This window comes from Myotis lucifugus, unplaced genomic scaffold (assembly GCF_000147115.1).
Source record: "Myotis lucifugus unplaced genomic scaffold, Myoluc2.0 scaffold_12, whole genome shotgun sequence".
Classification (NCBI taxonomy): Eukaryota; Metazoa; Chordata; class Mammalia; order Chiroptera; family Vespertilionidae; genus Myotis; species Myotis lucifugus.
The window spans coordinates 37,002-58,202 of NW_005871060.1; the positions used below are offsets into that span (position 1 = coordinate 37,002).

General features: G+C 37.8%; 1 protein-coding gene across 3 annotated transcripts in view; it reads right to left on the reverse strand.

The window, feature by feature from the left end:
* Nucleotides 1-411: 411 nt before the first annotated feature.
* CCNI (cyclin I) overlaps nt 412-21,201 on the reverse strand; it is a 21,521-nt gene continuing 731 nt past the window's right edge. The window contains exons 1-7 of one of the 3 annotated variants that reach the window (XM_023750305.1): nt 18,843-18,862; nt 14,760-14,916; nt 11,626-11,754; nt 8,925-8,999; nt 8,640-8,780; nt 7,778-8,008; nt 1,369-1,990 (exon numbers count right to left, since the gene is read on the reverse strand). In XM_023750305.1, the coding sequence (XP_023606073.1) occupies nt 1,547-1,990; nt 7,778-8,008; nt 8,640-8,780; nt 8,925-8,999; nt 11,626-11,754; nt 14,760-14,873 (1,134 nt within the window). In that variant the 5' untranslated portion in view covers nt 14,874-14,916; nt 18,843-18,862 and the 3' untranslated portion in view covers nt 1,369-1,546. Of the gene's footprint in view, nt 1,991-7,777; nt 8,009-8,639; nt 8,781-8,924; nt 9,000-11,625; nt 11,755-14,759; nt 14,917-18,842; nt 18,863-21,201 lie in introns of those variants that run through there. The other 2 variants (XM_006084513.3, XM_023750306.1) reach the window with 2 other exon arrangements.

Sequence of the window (21,201 nt, forward strand, 5' to 3'; positions counted from 1 at the left end):
GTAATGACCACCAGGGGGCAGACACTCAATGCAGGAGCTGCCAAGCTGCAGTGACTTGGCAGTTATGGTTCTCAGGTGACGCACCCGGAACCAGATAGGAAGGAGCCCGATTCCGGGGTGCATCACCTGAAAACTGCCCTCTCACAATCTGGAACCAGTTGGGCGATGTTGAAGAGCCAGTTTCGGCCCGATCCCCACAGGCCAGGCCGAGGGACCCCACTGGTGCACGAATCTGTGCACCAGGCCTCTAGTATATATATGACCTGCATCCTTCATATTTAAATCCCTTCCTTCATGTATTATTTTCTATGAAGCACATTCTTAGGACTTTTATCATTTTCCAGTTTAAATAGCAGTGCTTAAGCAATCAAGAACTTGCACTTCTTCACAAGCAAAAAAAAAGATTACAACAAGGTTAAGGACAACGTTTATTGCTACCAGCGGCTTTTATCATCATCAGTACATGGCTGGTTCTGGCTGCAATACCTTCTTCAGACTGCACAGGGAGCTCAGATTACAGGAGTCACTAAGAGAAATATAGGTAGGCTTGGGAGGCAGAGAATAACTTTTATCCAGAAAATCCTAATAGCTTAACATAAAACTAGGGAACTAAATTCAGTTTTACATGTCACAGACCCAATCATAGAGCTGCCCCAACATCACGACAGTCTCTCCTACTGATTATAGAGTGAAAAGGAGCTGATAAATTACAAAAAAATAAAATCTAAATTTTAGTTGTTACATGTTTCTTTGATAAGTACTTCAACATATTTATCACAAATTTCTTATCCAAATGTCAAAAATGCTTTAGCAAATCTAAAAGTATCCTAATTATATGACACTTTTAAGTTTCAGTTTAAGATCATCAAAAATAAAAATAATTTTTTTTCCCAAATCCTAGAAACTGAAATGAGACAAATACAAAAATCAATGTGGCAATGTGAGTCCTTTGTCTATTATCATCTCTGATTCATTTGGGGCAATTTTGAAGTACCTTTTCAGATTAATTTGAATTTGAATCATGGATTAAATATGGCCGTCAATCTGAAATAATCTGTTCACTGAATTGCTAAAAAATAATTTTGAGGGTTTCCTAATCAGTGGAAGTCAGGCTATAGATCAACATGCATAAAATTCATTAAGTATTCAATAAAAAAGCAAGCAAAAGCAAGAGGAAAATTAAGTCAGGACATGGGACAGGGTTTGCTAGCTATGAATTTTAGGACTTAAAAAAACACAACACTGAATGTGAATTTTTAACATGGGGAACCTACATTACATTTTAGCAGAGTAAATGGCAGAATTGACAAATACTACAAAGAAATTTTTTACTGAAAATTGTTGGATCTTTTGAATTTTATACTTTTATTTGGTCTTTAAGTGCTTAAATAATGTTGAATTATAATTAGCCACACTAATAAATGGTTTTGTTTCTTTTCTGGCTCACTTCAAATCAGCCTGACTCAGTATATACCTTCCCTGGTCTTCCATGTTCCTGCTCCCAGAGTAGTAGACCTCAGCTTGCACTTAAAGGTAACACCTGAAGCTACATGACAGACACAGGCTGCAGAGGAGGACAAGGGGAAGCATGTCCCTCCTGCCTTGACAGATCAGTGCCACACACAGACCCCACATTTTCTGAAGCATTATCTTCATTATAGAGCCGTTTGATTCCATCATAGAAGTCATCCACTTCCATTTCCTCTACTTTGCGTTTGGCAGAGGCATGCTTGCAGACACTGGCAGCTGGGAGATGATGATAGAAGGCTGCTGTACCTCTGACTGGCACTTCTGGTTTGCTGTTGTCCTTGGAGAAATCTGGGCCTGGGACAGAGGAGGGATGTAATCTGAACACTCCTTTGTCACAGGTCACCAGGGTGTGCTTGAGGGGACGGTAGACATAAACGGAATTTAGAGGCAAGGAAGACTGCAGAGTAGAAAGGTGATGTGCCACAAGCTCCCGACAGTGGATCAACTGGGAGCTATCCATCTGGGATGGGGGGGAGGGAAAAAAGTTGATAATTTAATTAACATTGGCTGCTCCGTCACCATTGCTGGCTGCGTTTCTATCCTGTGCCCTCTGCACCCCAGCTTCCTTTCCTCGCCCCGTATCTTCTACCTCAAACCCATCTATTCCTCCAGCTTACCTATCATCTTAGGAATTATGCCCAAATTCTGTATTTTTAATATAAATATCTTTGAAACTTGAATTCTGTATTTGCGATTGTATGCTGAACATCTTCATGAAAGTAAAATCGATTCTCTTGTGTTCACTGCTACATATCCACAACTGCTTTTGTCCAGTCCATTCCCCTGCCTCTTCTAATCTCTTCAGTGATTAAAATTAAGAATTTAAAGAAGAAGCCAGAGGCAAGAAAAAATTTAAATAGGAAATAGGAAAGGCTTCCTGGCCTTGAGAATAATTTAAGTATTTTGCTTTTTAGACAGTAAGTGAGAACTTTTGACAAGTCATATTTTTGTAGAAAAATAGCAGGCTTGACAACACTAGGAAGAAATGATTTTGTTTAATTTGGAGTTACACTAATTGTTTTTGTTTAATTTGTGAGTTACACTAATTCCTTCTTACCCTTCAGGACAGTTCAAATATCAATCCTTCCTGAAGCCACCCTCGACTCCCCCCAGCCCTTTACACACCCAAATTCCAGAATCATCTGTTTCTACATCAACCTGTCATCAAACTCAACCACATTGTATCAGCATGATCTATTTAAACATTTAACTTTTCTATTATAGACTATAAGATTCCAAGATCTTTTGGAAGGCCTTCAAAATCTTACCTCTGGTAAAGAGTCATTAGTCTCAGCCCTCTGTTCTCTGTAATTATAGCTGTACTCAAAATAATCTTCCTCTAGCAACATATATTTCTTCCCTATTCAAAGTTCTTTGGTGGCACCCCAATGCCTACCAGCAATAAGCTCACTTCTTTAGCTTGCTATTAAGAAGGTCTCCACAATCTGACCCCAGCCTTCTTATCCAGCCTTATTTCCTAACATATCCCAATTTGTGCTCTCCATTCCTGCCAAATGGGCCTGCTCTCTATTCTGTACAAATCTTGCCCTTTCTTACTTTACTCTTATTCATCCTGTTTCTACTTGTTGAAATTGTATTACCTACCTATTACCTTCCAGGTCTGGCTAATTACCACCACCCTCCTGGAAGCCTATTTAACTATCAAAGGATCACTTTCCAGTCATATATTTCATAAGCATTTTTGGATATTTCTTAACCAAGTTTTATTCACATCTATATAAACTGTAGCACACAAGCATGACTGTTTGCAATACCACAGAAAAATAACAGAAAAAAAACATACTCTGCAAGAACACATTTGGTCACAGATTGTTTTTATCTCTAAATATATTCATTACTTGTTACCCAGGAAAACAGTGGAACAAAGCACACAGAAAAGGGATGGGATTTCAAAGTTCCTTAAGGTGATTGGTACCCTAGCCAGTACTTCAAGAAGCCAACAAAAAAGAGGTGATAGAAATAAAAAATTGGAAAGTGAAAAAAGACTATAGTGTAAAAATGATCTCTAAAAAGTAAGTACCTAGCTTAATAAACTGTGCTTTAGCAAATGAGTGATACTTAGTGTCCTAGAAAAGTAAAAGTACTATAAATATTCTACTGCTTTGATCATTAGGCATAATACCACAGCAGAATTCGGAAAAGAGATGAATTTCAAGTAAAAGGAAGACTATGTCACTATAATCTTTCACTGTGGAAAAAAACTAAGTAAATGTTATAGAGATGAGAACTAGCAGAAAATTATACTATTAGCCCTAGCTGGTTTGGCTCAGTGGATAGAGCGTCGACCTGTGGACTGAAGGGTCCCAATTCGATCCCGGTCAAGGGCACATGCCCTGGTTAAGGGCTTGATCCCCAGTAAGGGACATGCAGAAGGCAGCTGATCAATGATTCTCTCTCAACATTGATGTTTCTCTCTCTCTCTTTCTCTTTCTCTCTGCAATCAATAAAAATATGCTGTTTACTAGTAAAAGTGATACAACTAGAAAGATATTAGAGATTAAACACAAAGTTTACAGGGTAGACATCCAAATAGTTTACTGCTGGAAAGGGGGAAGAGAACAGCAAGACATAAGTAATAGGTTCAGACGGATCCAGGTTCACTGCACAGCATGAAGGTCTGAGAAATCCTATTGAAACAGTCTGATCTTAGACACCTTCAAGAAGAACTGGGAGACCCTGGTAAGGAGGGTCTGCTTCTTTAACTCACTACTCTTAATTTTTATATTATACAGCAGGGAACATCTACTTTGAATTTGGGTAAGTTTTAACATCCTAAGATTATCAAGGAGGGCCAAATCAGTCAGGAAAAGGAGGACACTGAGGATAGCCACAGAATTAGAGTAATGAGAGAAAGGGTATGAAGAGAAAAGGGTTTAGGCATCTCAGAATGTTGACCAACAGGTAGCATATGAGCTAATAGGGGTGGGGAAACTAGGAGGGACAAGAGGAAGCTTGTCTTTCAAACCAGGGAACACTCACTGTACTTTTAAGTCTGGAAGGAACACAGGCAGAGCTAGTGACAGTGGCCTCCGCATAGCATGAAATGTCTGTGATGGGCCACTGGCAGTCCTCTCAACCAGAGCAAAGGGAAACATGTCAGACGTAATTCTGGCATGATCTCACCAATATGAATTTCCTATACCAGAATCAGAAATCCAGGAGGAATATCTGATATTACTATGGCTTTGTCTCAGGTCTAATCACAAAGATTACCTAAAGACAGGTGAACTTAGCAAAGACAGAACTGAATCTTGAAGAATCAGGAGCCATCAGGTTTGGGCCACAAGGGTTGGCCACCAATCCAAGATGGTTTTAGAGAACTGCTAAGATTAAGTCCCAAAGTCTCTAAAAGTTTTCTGACCTTGTTTTTAACTATCTCCCCAATTGTAACTTGAATACTACATGGGGCAGAGTTTCTTTTTATAATCACGATATTCCCAGTGCCTAGATCATAGAGTTCCCAATAAATTTTTGTGGACTATAACTATTTATATTATATAAAAGAATGGAACAGTGGTTTTCAAACAATGTTCAAACAGCTTACAGAAGGGAAGAGGCCATATTGAGTAGGACTCTGGACCCAACAGGTCTCTGCCCTAAACACATATAATCAAGTGATACTTTTCTATTTTGTATTCTGGGATTGTGTGTTGGGGGTGCTGATTTTGTTGGGGGTGAGGGAAGGGGTTCCAGTTCTGAAAGAAACTCTAAAAACCACTGGACTAGAATCTTTAAAGTTTGTGTGGTATTGAAACAGCACCGTGTTTTTGTCTACTTTACTACTAAGGAGTCCTGTGTGTCTCTGAAAAAGTCCCATGTTCCCTGGACTACAGGATAAAATAAAGGAGTTGAATGAAATTATTTCTAAGAAGATTCCTTCAATTCTAAGCTTATGATACTCCTTCAGTAAAGAGAGAAGCAAGACTCAGTGAACGCTTCCTTCTTCCAGCACCAGACTTATGAGAGAGAAGCAGCAGCTTCTCCAGTGTTCTTCAGTAGAGAACAGCCCTCAAAGCTACAGAAATACACATGCTGTTTACATTCTTTTTATCTATGCTTCAAAGTCTGTCCTTTCTCTGTGACAGTAACACTTCATATAGCAAATTTTCTGTGTGCTAGCTTGGGAATAGGCACAGAGACCAAATCAAGTGGCATTTAGAAGGATGTCACTTGTTCCAATAAAAAAAAATCCTATATAATAGAAGCCCAATATGCTTAGTGTCAGGTTGTCCGTTCAATCAAAGCATCATATGCTAATGACATGCTAAGGCCACTCAACCACTCGCTATGACGTGCACTGACCACCAGGGGGCAGAGAGTTGACCAGTCGCTATGAGGTGCACCAGGGGGCAGATGCTCAGACAGGTAGGTTAGCTTGCTGCTGGGGTCTGGCCAATCGGGACTGAGCGAGAAGGGCTGGGCATACCCTGGAGCCCTTCCACGGACCCTCCCCCACTGGCCAACCTCCTGCATCCCTCCCCAGACCCAGTCATGCACCAGAGGGGTCCCTCGGCCTGGCCTGCGCTCTCTCACAATCTGGGACCCCTCAGGGGATGTTGGAGAGCCGGTTTGGGCCCGATCACGAAGGCCAGGCCAAGGGACCCCACTGGCGCATGAATTCATGCACCAGGCCTCTAGTAAAATATAATATAGGTGGTTTTCTATTAATGCCGCTTCCCTACTGCCACAGCCTAACATAATGTAATATAATGTAATGATTAATATTCAATTTCATTTTTCCAACACTCTAGGTAGGCAAAATAAATTTTCTGTGCTACACTATTCATATATATGGTATGATTGATGGTTTATGATAGTTTCTAAAACTTCTCACAAAATAGCAACTTTCTCCTAGGATTTACTTTCATTATAGCATTTATTTCAATAGAAATGAACACTTCTCAATTATTTCAATATAACATATGCTATTAAAAGAATATATCTCACTTGTAAAGAAGAAACACCCTTGTTACACTAACATCACATGTCCCAGAAATGAAGAACAAGCTGAGCCATGCTAAAAACAGTGGAACAAAACACACAGAAGAATGGTGGTGCTCTGGCTAATGTGTTGCTCTGATCACTACCCTTTTTATAATGTCTTTCTCTGCTGACAAACTAGGGCCTGAAATTCTCAAAGCTAAGAGATAGCCCTAAGGCACTTCTTGTATGTTTGCTGACTTCTACAGCTCACATCTATAACATCATTAGTTATAACTAATTTACACAAAACACCAAACTCAAGTATTATTCTCATTTTTCTTTTATAATATTCTCTTATAAATTTTATTAATATAACTGTAGCCTCTTTACTAAAATTAGTTTCTATATTAAAAATGTTTTTAAGCTCAGAATTTAAGCCTTTTCTCTAAATAAAATCCAATAAAACAAATCAGAGTAACTACTGCCAAATGAGAACAGGGACATATAAAGGGAAAGTAAGTTCCTAACTCTTTTACAGATTCAGTTGACAGGAGTAGGTTTACAGATCTAAATTTGTAAGTTCTACTTGGTCACATGAGTAGAACTAATAAGAATTCTCTTGAAGTAATTAGTAACATATAGCACCATTACTAACTTTCCACTCGAATGAGAATTTTCCCACTAAACAGTTACATTTTATATAGATGCCGATAAAAATTTAAATGACCCATAACATTTTATACCAATTTGCAAATACAAGTGACGGACTAATCTCAGGCAACAACAGGAACTACCAGGACTAAACCTCTTTCAGAATGAGAGCTTCACCCTTCCAAAAACTCTGGTACAAATACTTCCCTTTCTAACCAACATTAAATTATGTGCTTGTCTAAAAAAAACAACTTCTTACAATTTATGTTTTTGATGCATCTTTTATAAAATGAGTAAAGTACTATAATGAAACCTACAAATGCAGCTAGAAAGATTTTTCATACAAAACTAAAGGAAAATATATAATTGAAAATCATATTAACTTTTTCAAGATTCTTAAAGTTTTAAGTAATCTAGAAGAAGGGTTTAAAGTTTAAAAGAATCAAGAAAATACTATATAAGTTTTACAGGAATAAAAAAGACTAGCCCATAAACTGAAAGTGTAAATTACTTTACCTTTATCTACTCTTAAAAATGGTTTGCCATTTTAAGATTAGAAATGTCTCTTAGTGTTATAACCATCTGGTAACCCTATTTATCCAAGTAAGAGATATACTTGAAATGAACAGTATTTAATTAGACTGACACCTACCTGTGCTTTTTGAAGCAGTTCAATTGTAAGGGGAAGCCAATCAGGAATGAGTTTCTCCATTTCCAAACTAACCATGGCCAGAGCAAGCATGGATCCTTTGAATTGCAGAAATTGGTTGCAGGCCATACAGTGAAGTAGTTGCTTGGTTAGGATTGCCAAATGTTGAGATGGGCTCAGTTTAGGCAAACTGAAAAGTAACTGAGGCCTAGTTGATACTGCAATGGCATGGAACTGGTGGGGGGGAAAAAAAATCACAAGATCATCATTCTAGTTTTACTTAAATGTCTAGGTAAATTATGTATAGAAATTGATGAAACTTTTAGTGTTACTCAATTTTCAATTTTGATGTTAGCTTCAGTGATTTGACATACACCTAATTTCTAATTTTTCCTTAGCTATTTGCAGTAAGTTCCCTTTTCCTAAAATTCAGAACAAAACAAATGATCAGGCAATCTACTTTTCTAGTTACTAAAATAGGATTATATTTTATATAATAAAAAGGTAATATGCAAATGGACTGAACAGTGGAACGACCGGTTGCTATGACATGCACTGACAACCAAGAGGCAGATGCTCAACGCAGGAGTTGCCCCTGGTGGTCAGTGCACTCCCAAAGAGGGAGCACCGCTCAGCCACAAGCCAGGCTCACGACTGGCGAGCATAGCGGCCCACCTCCGTGGCAGCGCTAAGGATGTCCGACTGCTGTCAGTCAGACATCCCCTGAGGGCTCTCGGACTGCAAAAGGGTGCAGACCAGGCTGAGGGACTGCCCCCCACTCCGCCGCCCCGCCCTGAATGCACGAATGTCGTGCACTGGGCCTCTAGTATTCAAATAAGAAACTAAAAAACTTAGGTATATTTACAATGTGAAGAAAATCCAATGGTGTGGCTGTGTGAAGGTCCCAATTCAACTTATCCAAAATAATTCTCTCCATCCTCAGAATTTCAGATGAAGAACATCCGCAGAAACTGTCTCTTGCCAACACCTTCAGTACTGGAATTCTCTATCCAAACCAAAGAGGGATAGGGAGGAGAGGACAGAAAAGTTTCATTTTCAACTTTCATTTTAATAAACAAAAAGCAGGTGAACAAATGGAGAGAAATAGTCAAAAAAGAGACATAACTAATTTTTAAAGAAAAACATTTACCTCATCTTCCTCAATAGTCTTGGCAGCTAGGAAAAAACAGCTGATTGCAATACAACTCAAATATTTTGGATGGGCCTAAAATTATAAAGAGCAAAAAAGCAACTTCAGTGATTTTTCAAAAGTTAAGAGTTTATTTTAAAAAACTAGATATGCAGGTAAGACAAGTATGCATATATTCGATGGAAAGCAATTCATTTGATTCCCACCCAATGCTTTCTAAGATCAGTTAATTTTTAACTTCACAACCCTAGCCATTTGATATTCTATGGAAATACCAGCATCATTCCATTGCTGAAAGTTCAACCAATGTTAGTTAGCCTAAATTCAATTCTATCCAGCAGAGAAGAGCTTGATTTTAGAAGACAATTTTTAATTTAATAAATAAAATTCTCCAAAATAAAAATATTTGTGTATGTGTATTTTTAAGCTAGTTTTATTCTCTTTACCTATCCTATTAACATACAAGGTGTTAGGAGAATTAAACAGAAGAAAATATAAAAAGAAGGCTATTAATAAATTTCAAATGCTTTAAAAAAATTATAGGATGATAGCAGACAAGTAGAAATGTTCTAATTATTAATGTGCACACACACAAAATTATATATTGAAGTTCCATAAGAATGAAAGGATCCTAAATATATACAGAATCAATCAGTGGGTTAAAAAAAGTTCTTAGGTTTGACACCCATAGTAGGGCTGGAATTTGCCTGTTTTCCATATCTACAATAAAGTTGGTCCACTTTCTACCTTACTAGTAGAATAAGGGTTTGCCAATCCAGCATCAGAATCTAGTTTTAAATAACCAAAACAATTCAGTCCTAATTATATTGTACGACAGGGGTAAGTTATACAACACAAAGAAAGCCTGTGTCACTGTGTATTTTATACTTAAATATTACATTCATTTCTGTGAAACTGGGGAAGCCTTCTGATGACCATAGTACAACCCTGATTAACTAACTTTTTAACAAACATGCCAATAACCATTGTGCCTCAGTACAAGTGGCATACTGTCTAGGAATCTTAGAATCCTCTGCCTGTGTGAGATAATAAAAGCTGGTCAATACTATCAATATTTTAAAATAATCACTAATACTAATCAGTTAATACAGTTCAGAAAGTACTTCCATAAATATTGTCATGTCTATTACATCTTTTTATAGATGAGAAAACAATCTCAGAGGTTAGAGACACCAACAAGTGGTCTAGGAAGTGAGCCAGATCTTGTTGCTAAGAATTTAGTAATAAAAAGAATCCCAGCAGCAAACGTGTGATTTTATTTTTCAACTAACAGTTCTCAGTCCTGGATGTACATCGGGATGTATTCTCACATACAAACATACAGATCTCACTTACTAGAGATTCTTTTAAACATACTTTTAAAGAGCTTCATAGCACTTTATTCTGCACAGCTAGGATTAAGGCTCCATTCTTTGCTGTAGCCCTTTTATTTAAATTTTATTTAAAGTTTAAGTGCCTTTATTTAAACTATGAATACATTTTAGATTGTTTCAATATAGACTAACCATCTAAATAACAGTACTATATCTGATGCTAACAACATGACAGGACCCATTAAATAAGAAATATGAAAAAATCAAATTATACTTGGCAAAATTCTGTTTTAGAAACTTGCCCAAATCAGTTTAAAACATTTAATAAGGTCAGTAATAGTCTTTTCTATAATAAAAGCTACAATAAGTTCATTAATCATTTTTGAAGAATATATGACCCAAGAAAGGACACTGACCTTAAAAGCATCTTTCTCTGTGAAAGGGAGGTTAGTTGTTATAGGGAACCAGGATGGAGGGGTGGGGGACTTGATACTGAGATAAAAGTAGACATCTCAGATAACCCAGATTTTAGGCAATTAGTATCACTGTAATTAAGGTTTTTTAAAGTCTCTTAAGACTATTAGTTTGAAACATAAAAAGGTAACTGAATAGCCATCAAATGGCTTCTATCTTGCATACCTAATAAAAAAGAGTATAGAACCCTCAGTACTAAATTCATAGTTCCCCCAGCTTATATAATCCTAGGCATACAAATAACAACTGAATGCTTTTTAAATTTTTTTATGCCTTGCCATTAAATAAATGCTAACTTTCTGCTTTGAATCTGTTGAGGGCCCACTATGACTGATTCTGCATAATATTACCAAAGATATACCAAAAGGGTAAATATAAAACGTATTCATATATTTGCCATTCAACAAAAATACAAGTTATTTTATGACAGTTCAGTTCATCTTGTTATGCTCCAAATGTATGCCTCTAGAAAGTATATATTGTTCAGAAAACCAGACAATAGTCAATAAACAAGAAGTGACAGAGAAAAATGTGTAATAGGCTTATACTTTTCTAGTTTGATTCACTGTCCACATTAGTACACCAATATGTTAAAAGATGACTAAACATTCTGCCAATGCTATATGGTTTGCATTAAAATCAGGAGATCAAAAATTTCATAGGTTAAGCATAAGTTAGGAATACTTGTAGCAAAAAAATTACACAATTAGAAACATTCCTGAAAATTTAAAGCAATAAAAGACATCATGTCTTCTTACAGGTACACATATCACATCCACGAAGGTTTTCCTATTCCTTTCCATCTTATAGAATGTTTACTAATACCCCCAGTTTAGCATATAAAGCCTCAAACAAGAGGCTGTGTTTAAGTGTATTCTAAAATATTTAATTACCTTTACAGTAGCTAAAAACCTGTCCAAAAGACTGCTAGCCAGAGCAAATGTTTCTGGGTAAAGGTTGAATTGGTACTTGAGTTTGGCCAGCCACTGAATCACTTCATCTCTCTGGGATGGAGAAACATTCTATAAGGGAACAATTAAAACATAAGATTAAAATAAAACAAGTAAAGTTTCAAGTTATCATCAAGAATATGTTTAGAATTGCTCTTATAAAAGGTTAGCATGTGCTATGGAATAGTGTTTATATATTAAAAATGTTTTTAAGTTTATTCAAAATCTAGCAAATAAGATAAATGAAGACAAAAGTTTATATATTAGTTATAGCATTTAACATCAATATCTAATATTCTCATTCTTTATTAAATAAAATATTTACTATGTCATCTCACCATCTATTGATAATTAAATTGAGGTTTTCAGGTAATATAACATTTTTAGTTTAGGTAACACTCATTAATTTTGAAATTAAGTTTTTCCAATTCTTGAGAATAATATAGTGAATTTCTAAGACAACAAATAGGCATTAAATTATCTTAGGAAATATAAATAGATTACAATAACAGAATGATAGCGCATTAAAAACAAAGCTAGCCCTGGCAGGTGGCTCAGCTGGTTGGAACATCATTCAGTAGATCAACTGTGAGGCAACCCACTATCTCCCCCCCCCCGTAACATATCCTCCGGTGAGGATTAAAAAAACAAAAAACAAAGCTAAAGTCAACAGGAATAAATAAAAGACATGAGGGACAACAGACAAATTACATTTTAAAATGATAAAAAAATACGAAAGAAGTCACCTGAACTAATTTATCACTGGAGAGATTACACAAACACAAAACATATTGTTTCAAACCTCCTATATCTTATTTTTTAACTGCTGAGTATAGGCTTAATTTTTAGAAGGTACACACTTTAAAGCAGTAATGGTCTAGATGCCTTTACTCTTAAGTTTTGAAAGTACCATAAAAATAAAACAAAACAAACCTGGCAACACTTAATCTACTAATAATAAATAAAACATCCATATGAGTACTACTTCTGCCAGGTAAACACAACCAAGTACAGAAGTGACTCTGAGATTAGTAGAAGAGTATTTTCAGTGACTATTCTAAACAAATAAAGGTTTAATCCAACCTTTTGCTTTTCTCCAATTCCCTCCTTCTACCTTACTCTTCCCCCACCTAAATCCTACTTCAAGGATCTCTCACAATTCTCTTAATTTGCATCCCCTAACCCTCAGTTTAGGATAGTGGTTACACAGAATGTTATAGACTTTTTTTTTTTTCTATGTGCTCCCATAGCACTCTACTTTCCTTATGCGACAGCATTATAGTTTCTTGGTGATTTGGCTGAGTTCTCTTGGGGTAGGTTTGTATCATTTTTGTTCACTGGCATATAACAGGCTCACAGTAAACATTCATTAAATGAACATTGATGATCATTTCTTTATAATTCATCCAGGTTAGAGACATTCTTTTATATAATAATAGCACTTTTAGATATATGATAATTTTGTCACATGACTTTTGAGGGGATTAAAGATTGGTCAAAGTGACATACACTTTTATTTTTTAAATATATTTTATTGATTTTTTACAGAGAGGAAGGGAGAGGGATAGAGAGTTAGAAACATTGATGAGAGAGAAACATAGATCAGCTGCCTCCTGCACACCCCCTACTGGGGATGTGCCCGCAACCAAGGTACATGCCCATGACCGGAATCGAACCTGGGACCCCTCAGTCCGCAGGCCGATGCTCTATCCACTGAGCTAAACCGGTTAGGGCGACATGCACTTTTAGATATTTCCAATTTATTTTTTCAAGTGCTTTTCATATACAAACATAAAACAGCTTCAAGTTGTTTATATAAAGATGGTAACCATTATTTTGGAACTCTTAAGGAATCTTAAAGGCCATCTAATTATGTGGTTTTCAAATACAGGATCTCAAACCACTGGGCTACCAGGCAAATCAGAATCATTTAGGAGGCTCCTTACAGTGCTTCCAGGCCCCACCCACACCCACTGGGCTTGCAGTGGCAACTGTGGAAATTTGTATTTTTAAAAGCTTCATAGTTTTATTAATATGCATTCAGTTTATTAATATAATTCAGTCTAACCACAAAACTTAGAAGTTCTAACATCTCCGATAAGTGATCCTCTGCTCTGGATATTTGTTCATTCCACTGTGGAAAAGCTACATAAATTATTGGAAAGTTTTTCTTCACTATATTCACAATATTGTCTTAAATTGAATCTTAAACTGCTTCTTTCTAGTGGTCACTTGCATTGGTTCTAGTTCTAGCCACTGGAGTAATATAGAATAGAGCCATATCTTAAACAATAGCCCTTTAGTTAATGACGGGTGTTACACCCATAAAGTCATCTCTTTTCCTGATTAAACATCCCTTGCTCTTTAACCGTTTTATGTTTGACATGATTTCCCTTTTACCATTCCAGTTTTTCTTTTTCTAGATATATTCTTTTTAGTGTGTTTCTTAAATTGAGACATTTCAGTTGTTGTCATTAATGAGCAATAAAGTAAAACTATTACCTCACTTTGTCTTACTAGTAGATTGGTTATTTCATTAATCTAACCCTAAATTTTGTTTTGTTTTGGCAGCAATGTCATGTTGACTTATACTGAACTTGTGCTTTTTTTAAAAAAAGGATATATAACCAACAGTAATTGAGAGCTCAACTGGCTATCTCCCTAGAAGCTTCCAACATTGTATTACCTTAGTAGTTTACTCGAACTCTTTATAAATATTCAAGAAATATAGTGCAATTTTTTTTGTTCCCTAAAGACAATGATATATACTCAGCTTCCATGGCTAGCTATATATGTAGAAATAAAGGCAGCTTACTACTGTAGGTATTGACTATGAGGAAAGAAAACAGACATACCTATCTTCCTAAAGCTGTAATTCGAATAAAAATAAAACAAGCAAACAAAAACAGTTCGTTCTTGTTTCAGAATAAAACAAGGAGATACTTCTAAAATAAAGAATAGAGCATTTCCTTTAATGGTACATATTTCTCCAATGCATGTCAAGACACTATACAGGACAGCAGTACACTTATTTCTAATAAAAGTAATCTATCTAGAGTAAAGAGAAATATCATTACCTGGTTTGTAGGCATTTTCGGCACATTTACCTTCCACATCTGAGCTTCCCTAGAGATTGCCTTTTCCAAAAGGAAAGACAATCTCTGGTTTTCCAAAGGCCCTGGAAACTTCATGATATCCTTTGGTTCTGCCTGGTTCCCAGCTTGATGTAGCTACCTATAAAATAAAAGACAATACTCTTTATGTAATTATAGAATAAGTATAGCAATGTATAAATATGCTGGTTCTTATTAAGCAATTCATAAAACAAAATAAGAATATTATGAGGCAGCACAGGATTTTATAGCTCTTTAAAATATATATTAAAAATTTACAATAGTTATCTAATGCATTCTCACCTTAAATTGGAAACTCAGTTATAAAGAGAAAACATGGCTTTATGATTGACGGAACCCCTGGACTCTGATCAAACTATATTATTAATGTGTCAAACTGTGACAAAGAATTTTAAGTCATGAGCTTTTTATACTAGGAATTCTTAGAAGTAGTAGTCCCAAATATTCCTCTTTAAAATAAAGTTACATCAATTACATTAAATCCAACCCACTGCCACTTAATAAGTATGAAACCATCACTTGAGTATGAAACTATCTATTTTTTTAATTTTAAAATTTTTGTTTTTCATTAATTCTCATGGTTCAAAAATACATACAAATAGCATAGAGTAAAGAAGGCATTATGAAACCATCTTGAATTGAGCTTCCAATACAGTGTCCACTAGCCTCATATGTGAATATTTAAATTAGAACTGAAGTTAAAATATAACTCCTCAGTCACACTAGACCAGGGGTGGGCAACCTTTTTGTGAGTGCGTGCCAAAACCAGCAAAATCTCTGACTCAAAATTCTTCTGCGTGCCAACCCTAATTTTTTGAGAACATGTTACGCCTACTTGATATCTCTTAAGGTGTACGTATGTGAAGAACCTTGAAGAAATAATAAAATTCATTCGAGTGACAAAAACACAGTATATGATGATAAAAATACATTTATTTTTTAATGTATACATGTACAATGATAGTCTGACAGAAAACTTTATGACTCCGTTTGATATTATCAGTGGGACTTTTGCTGCTGCATCACTGATGACAGAGATTTTACATCAGGTTTATATTTTGTGACCTTCAGAGATATGCATGAGCTACTACTTTCATCCGTCAGGCTACTCCTATTAAGAGACTTAACAAAATTCAACACTGAGAACAAAGATTCACAAGCATATGTGGATGAAACCAAAACACTGGTCAGATCTAGGAAGGCAGGAAGAGTTAAGGCAGAGGCATAGAAATTGCTCTTCCCCTCTCTCGTCAATCCATGTCTATGGTCTTTAAGATAACTTGTTATGTAAAATTATTTATTTATCTAAGATGCACCTACACTGAATTTATCTGAAAAATAAAAAAAGTCGATATTAAGAAAAAAAATTGTAAATGGAAGATTATAAGAGAGGGTTTCGCGTGCCAGCAAAAGTTACTGGCGTGCCATGTTTGGCACTCGTGCCAGGGGTTGACCACCCCTGCTTTAGACCCATTTCAAGTGCTCAAAAACTCTAAGTGACTAGCAGATATTACACTGGACAATACAGAAAAGGAACATTTGTATTGATGCAGTAAGTTTTATTGGGCAGTGTTGATCAGAAAACTCAATAGTAAGGTGACTGGCGCTCTAAATCAAGCAGCAAGTTTAAAGAGCCACAGTCTAAATCAGTGTAGGGCAACTGAGAGTCCAAGAGAAATGTCTAAATGACTGTGTGTAGATAACTGAATTGAGAATTGCTTAATGAGAAAACTTAAATAGATTTGATGAAAGCTAACAACTGGAAAGATAACTTCAGAAAAATAAAGATTATGCAAGAAGGTAAATGTTACTATATACCACAGTATTAACATAGCAATAATAATGAAAACACTAAACAGGATTTTAACAAACATTATTAAAACTATGTTGGGAGGATAAGGGGTGCCGAAAGACAGAATGAGAACTACATCTTTATACTAATCTAAAATGCAAAAAATAGCAGTAAGGCAAGTTATTTGAAAATATGATCTTAAATAACAAGAGAAACAGGTAAGAGCTAATAGCAATTAACCTTTAGAGAAAAGTGGGAGAAGCCCTGCAGCAGGGAAATGCTGGTTTTCATTATAAACCTCATATAACTATTTCAGCACCTCAACTATGTACCTGTATTCTGTATATGCTTCAGGGTTTGTTTGTTTTCTAATTTCAATGTCTAGAATTAACACATGGAAAGTTACAAACTTTTTATATAACTAGAGGCCCGGTGCACAAAATTCATGCATGGGGAAGGGAGGTCCCTCATCCTGGCCTGCACCATCTCCAATCCTGGACCCCTAGGAGGATGTCTGACTGCCTCTCGCAATCAGGGACTGCTGGCTCCTAACCGCTTGCTTGCCTGATCACCCCTAACTACTCCCCTGCTGGCCTAATCGCCCCTAACCGCCTCTGCCTCACCCCACACCCGGAACCCAGGCTTCCCTCCCTCTGGCCGGTCGCAGGCACCCAGGACCCAGGCTGGCCACAGCCGCAGGGGACCGTGGGTGGGTGGCTTTGCCCGGGCCTCAGCCACAGGCACCCAGGACCGCAGGGCAGGCGGCTTGTCCCTCTCCTGGGCCGCTGATGCTGGTGCCTGGGACTGTGGGGCGGGTGGCTTGTCCCTCTCCCAGGCTGGAGCTCCAGCCACTGGCACCCGGGACCACAGGGCGTGTGGCTTGTCTCTCTCCTGGGCTGCAGCCTGGCTGGTCCCCATTTCTCTCCCCAGTGTTGAGTGCCTGAGCTGTTATGGCGTGAGGGCATGATGACCATTTGCACATTAGCTCTTTATTATATAGGACTAGAGGCCCAGTGCAAGAAATACCTGAGGGGTCCCGGACTACGAGAGGGCACAGGCTGGGCTGAGGGGACACACCACCCACCCACCCCCACCCCCACCAGTGCATGATTTTCATACACTGAGCCTCTAGTTAAGTTATGTAATGTCTGGTCACTGGGGTGTATACCTGAAATATAATGATTTATGTCAAATGTAACTGAAAATAAAAGATGATTTTAAAAAAAGTAAATGTAGTATTGTTAAATTTACTAAAGTAAATAACTTTACTGTGATTCTGTAAGAGAATATCCCTATTCTTAGGAAATACACACTAAAATTTAGGAGTAATGGGCCATCATGTATGCAACTTATACCCACACATACATGGGGGAGGGGTGACAAATGATAAAACAAACAAGGTAAAATGTTAATAAGTGAATCCAGGTAAAGCGTTTCTTTTTGAAATTACTTAAAAGAATGTAGAAAACAAAAAAAAAAAAAAAAAAAAAGACAACTTATATAAGTAACTTATATTAGCAGGCTATTATTTACATTCCTTTTTTTCTCTTAATCCTCACCCGAGGATATGTTTTTATTGATTTGGGAGAAAGGAACATCAACCAGTTGCCTCAACCAGGGATTGAACCCACAATCCCTGACTGGGAATCCAACCCGAAACCTCTGGTGTATGGGATGACGCTCCAAACTGAGCCATGAGGCCAGGGCCTACATTCCATTTTTAAGTCTCTAGTAAGACAGATAATAAAATACAATGGAGAAAGCACTGGCTTGAGTTTTACTTCTTTTACTGGCAGAACGCAGCCTATTTTCTAACAAGTAAAACAGAATGAGTTAGATCAGTGGTTCTCAACCTTTCTAACGCCGCGACCCTTTAATACAGTTCCTCATGTTGTGGTGACCCCCAACCATAAAATTATTTTCGTTGCTACTTCATAACTGTCATTTTGCTACTGTTATGAATCGTAATGTAAATATCTGATATACAGGATGTATTTTCATTGTTACAAGTTGAACATAATTAAAGCATAGTGATTAATCACAAAAACAATATGTAATTATATATGTGTTTTCCGATGGTCTTAGGTGACCCCTGTGAAAGGGTTGTTTGACCCCCAAAGGGGTCGCGACCCACAGGTTGAGAACCGCTGAGTTAGATGAATAATGAATCCTGCTAAGGAATAAAATACAAACACTTAAAATATAATTCTATTGTTTTAAGTAATAAAAGTTATCGTTGTATCTTGTTATATGCACACTGTTGGTTACAGCCAGAATTTTGAATGCTCAGAAAGAAAAGTCTGGAACTAAAAAACAAAAGACTATATTCTGGTTGGCATATTACACTTCTAACTTTATGATAGTTTCTTTCACATTTCTCCTCCCATTCTTTCAATTGCTATTTCTGCTTCTTTCTCCATGTTTATCAAATAGCTTACTGTCTAAGTGCAGCTTATAAAATCCTTATTATACAGCATAAACTAAATTATAAATCTATATATGGGGCTCCCGCTCATCTGAAACTATTGCACAGTGATGGATATATAATATAAACAACTTCTTTAAGATGGAATTATATTTACTGTCATTATAACACCAACCCTATTAATAATTCTGTACTGGTGCTGACTTCTGGATCTTAAGTTCATCTTCTAAGTTAGATGGACTTATTAATATAACTTATACAAGAACCTCATGTTCTAATATACCGCCTTGACTTTATACCCTTAACTTAATAATGAACTACATTACCTGTAATTCCAAAACAGGCTGCTCTCTTTCCCAATCTCCATGCTTTTCCACAGTTCTTTCAATTTACACTTGTTAAGTAATTAACAAGTAAAAACAGTGAGGGCGCCCTAGCCAGTGCTCAGTGGTTATAAGCCCACAGACTGAAAGGGGTGAGGGGTGTCAAGGGCACAGGCACTGGATGATGTACCTCTGGGCAACCAATTGATGTGTCTCTCTCACATAGATGTTTCTTTCTCTGTCTCCTCTCCCCTCCACTCTCTCTCAAAATCAATGGAAGATAATATCCTCGGGTGAGGATTAACAACAAAAACAAAAACAGTGAGTGCTACTAGGCCAGGTATTATTCAAAGTACTATGTCATATTAACTGATTTAATCCTCACAAACCTTATGAAGTTGGTAGTATTATTAAGTTCATTTTAAAGATGAAGAAACATGCAAAGACATGTGAACACTTTTCATTTTTAAAGTCTTATACAATCAGAATAAACCATGTACACACACTGTGAGCTTCTAATCTTGACCAAAAAATGTTTTAGCGTTCCATTCTAGCCTACTGGGATGTCACACTGCCACATAAACTCAATCATCTATAGTGCAAATCACCTTTACCGCGCCTTCCCAACACCCTAATTCTACCAGTCGGCTCTTCCTGAGTATTAAGGTTTTCCTGGTCCAGAAACTCAGGCTCTCTCATCTGGCTGGTCCCAGGTTAGCGGATCTAAATCCTGCCCGTTCTTTCTTACGCTATGTATCCATTCCCTTCTGCTGGGCTGCCACAAATGACCTGCAAAGCTAGAAACAGGTAACACTACTGTTAATCTTTTCGACAGATTCATTTTCAGAGCAGAGACTACCAGATGGCTCGGGTTTAAACTCTGGCCACCGGGTTCTAGCGGTGTCATCTACAGAAGAAGTGGCTTCATTTGGGGAAGCCTCCGTGTCCCTCATCTGTGAAGGAGGCTCCTCAATGAAACCTGCCCCCAAGAGTCCTTGAGGATTCAATGAGCTGCAAACCACGCAGAACGGTAACTGTCAGATAAGCCTCAACAAGTGTTACTGTTATTAACATCGGATCGCAGCCTCGCTGCTGCTGAAATGCTGAGTGGCTCCTCAATGACAGGACCAAGGCTAAACGGTTGAGCTGAGCATTCCGAGATTTTTCCATCGGCGTCCATCCTGCCTCCCGAGATACTTCCCGCTGTTCCGCTACCCAATTCTCAACTCCTTCCAGGGTGATGAGCTATAGAACCTAGAGCTCGGCAGTAGCCCTTCTTCCCCTTTTTTTCAAAATTTCGCTATTTTTATCTGCCCTTCAGGGTGCAACTCAAATCTCACCTCCTCTTCAAGTTCCCCCACCCACACCCTGGGTAACGTTCCCGTTCCCCTTCTTCGTGTTCCGGCAGCACCGACGGTCCACCCCGCTCGCTTGGCAAGCGCCCCGCTCGGCCATGGAAACCCTTGGCAATGTAGGCGCCGAGGTCCAAGGGTGGGAGTGGGAGTCCCCGTCTTTGTGTAGGAATGCGGGCTCGCGGAGCCTAGAAAATGCGCGACCGGGCAGACCATCTGCAGTCCTTACAAAAAAAGTTACTCGGTGACAAAAAAAAAAGGCCCAAAGGGGAACAGAGCAGAGCTGTTGGCAAACTGGGCAGGTGCCGAGTTGTTCTTGCGTGGAAGCGGCGAGGGAGCGTCCGGAAGGTCCCCGCGGAGGCGCAGGCGAAAGGGGGGGCTGTGGCTGGCGGGGGACTGGCGAAGGGGAGGGCATTGGGGGCAACCGGGCTGGCAGGGGAGGGCAGTTGGGGGCAATCGGGCCGGCAGGGGAACAGTTAGGCGTCAATCAGGC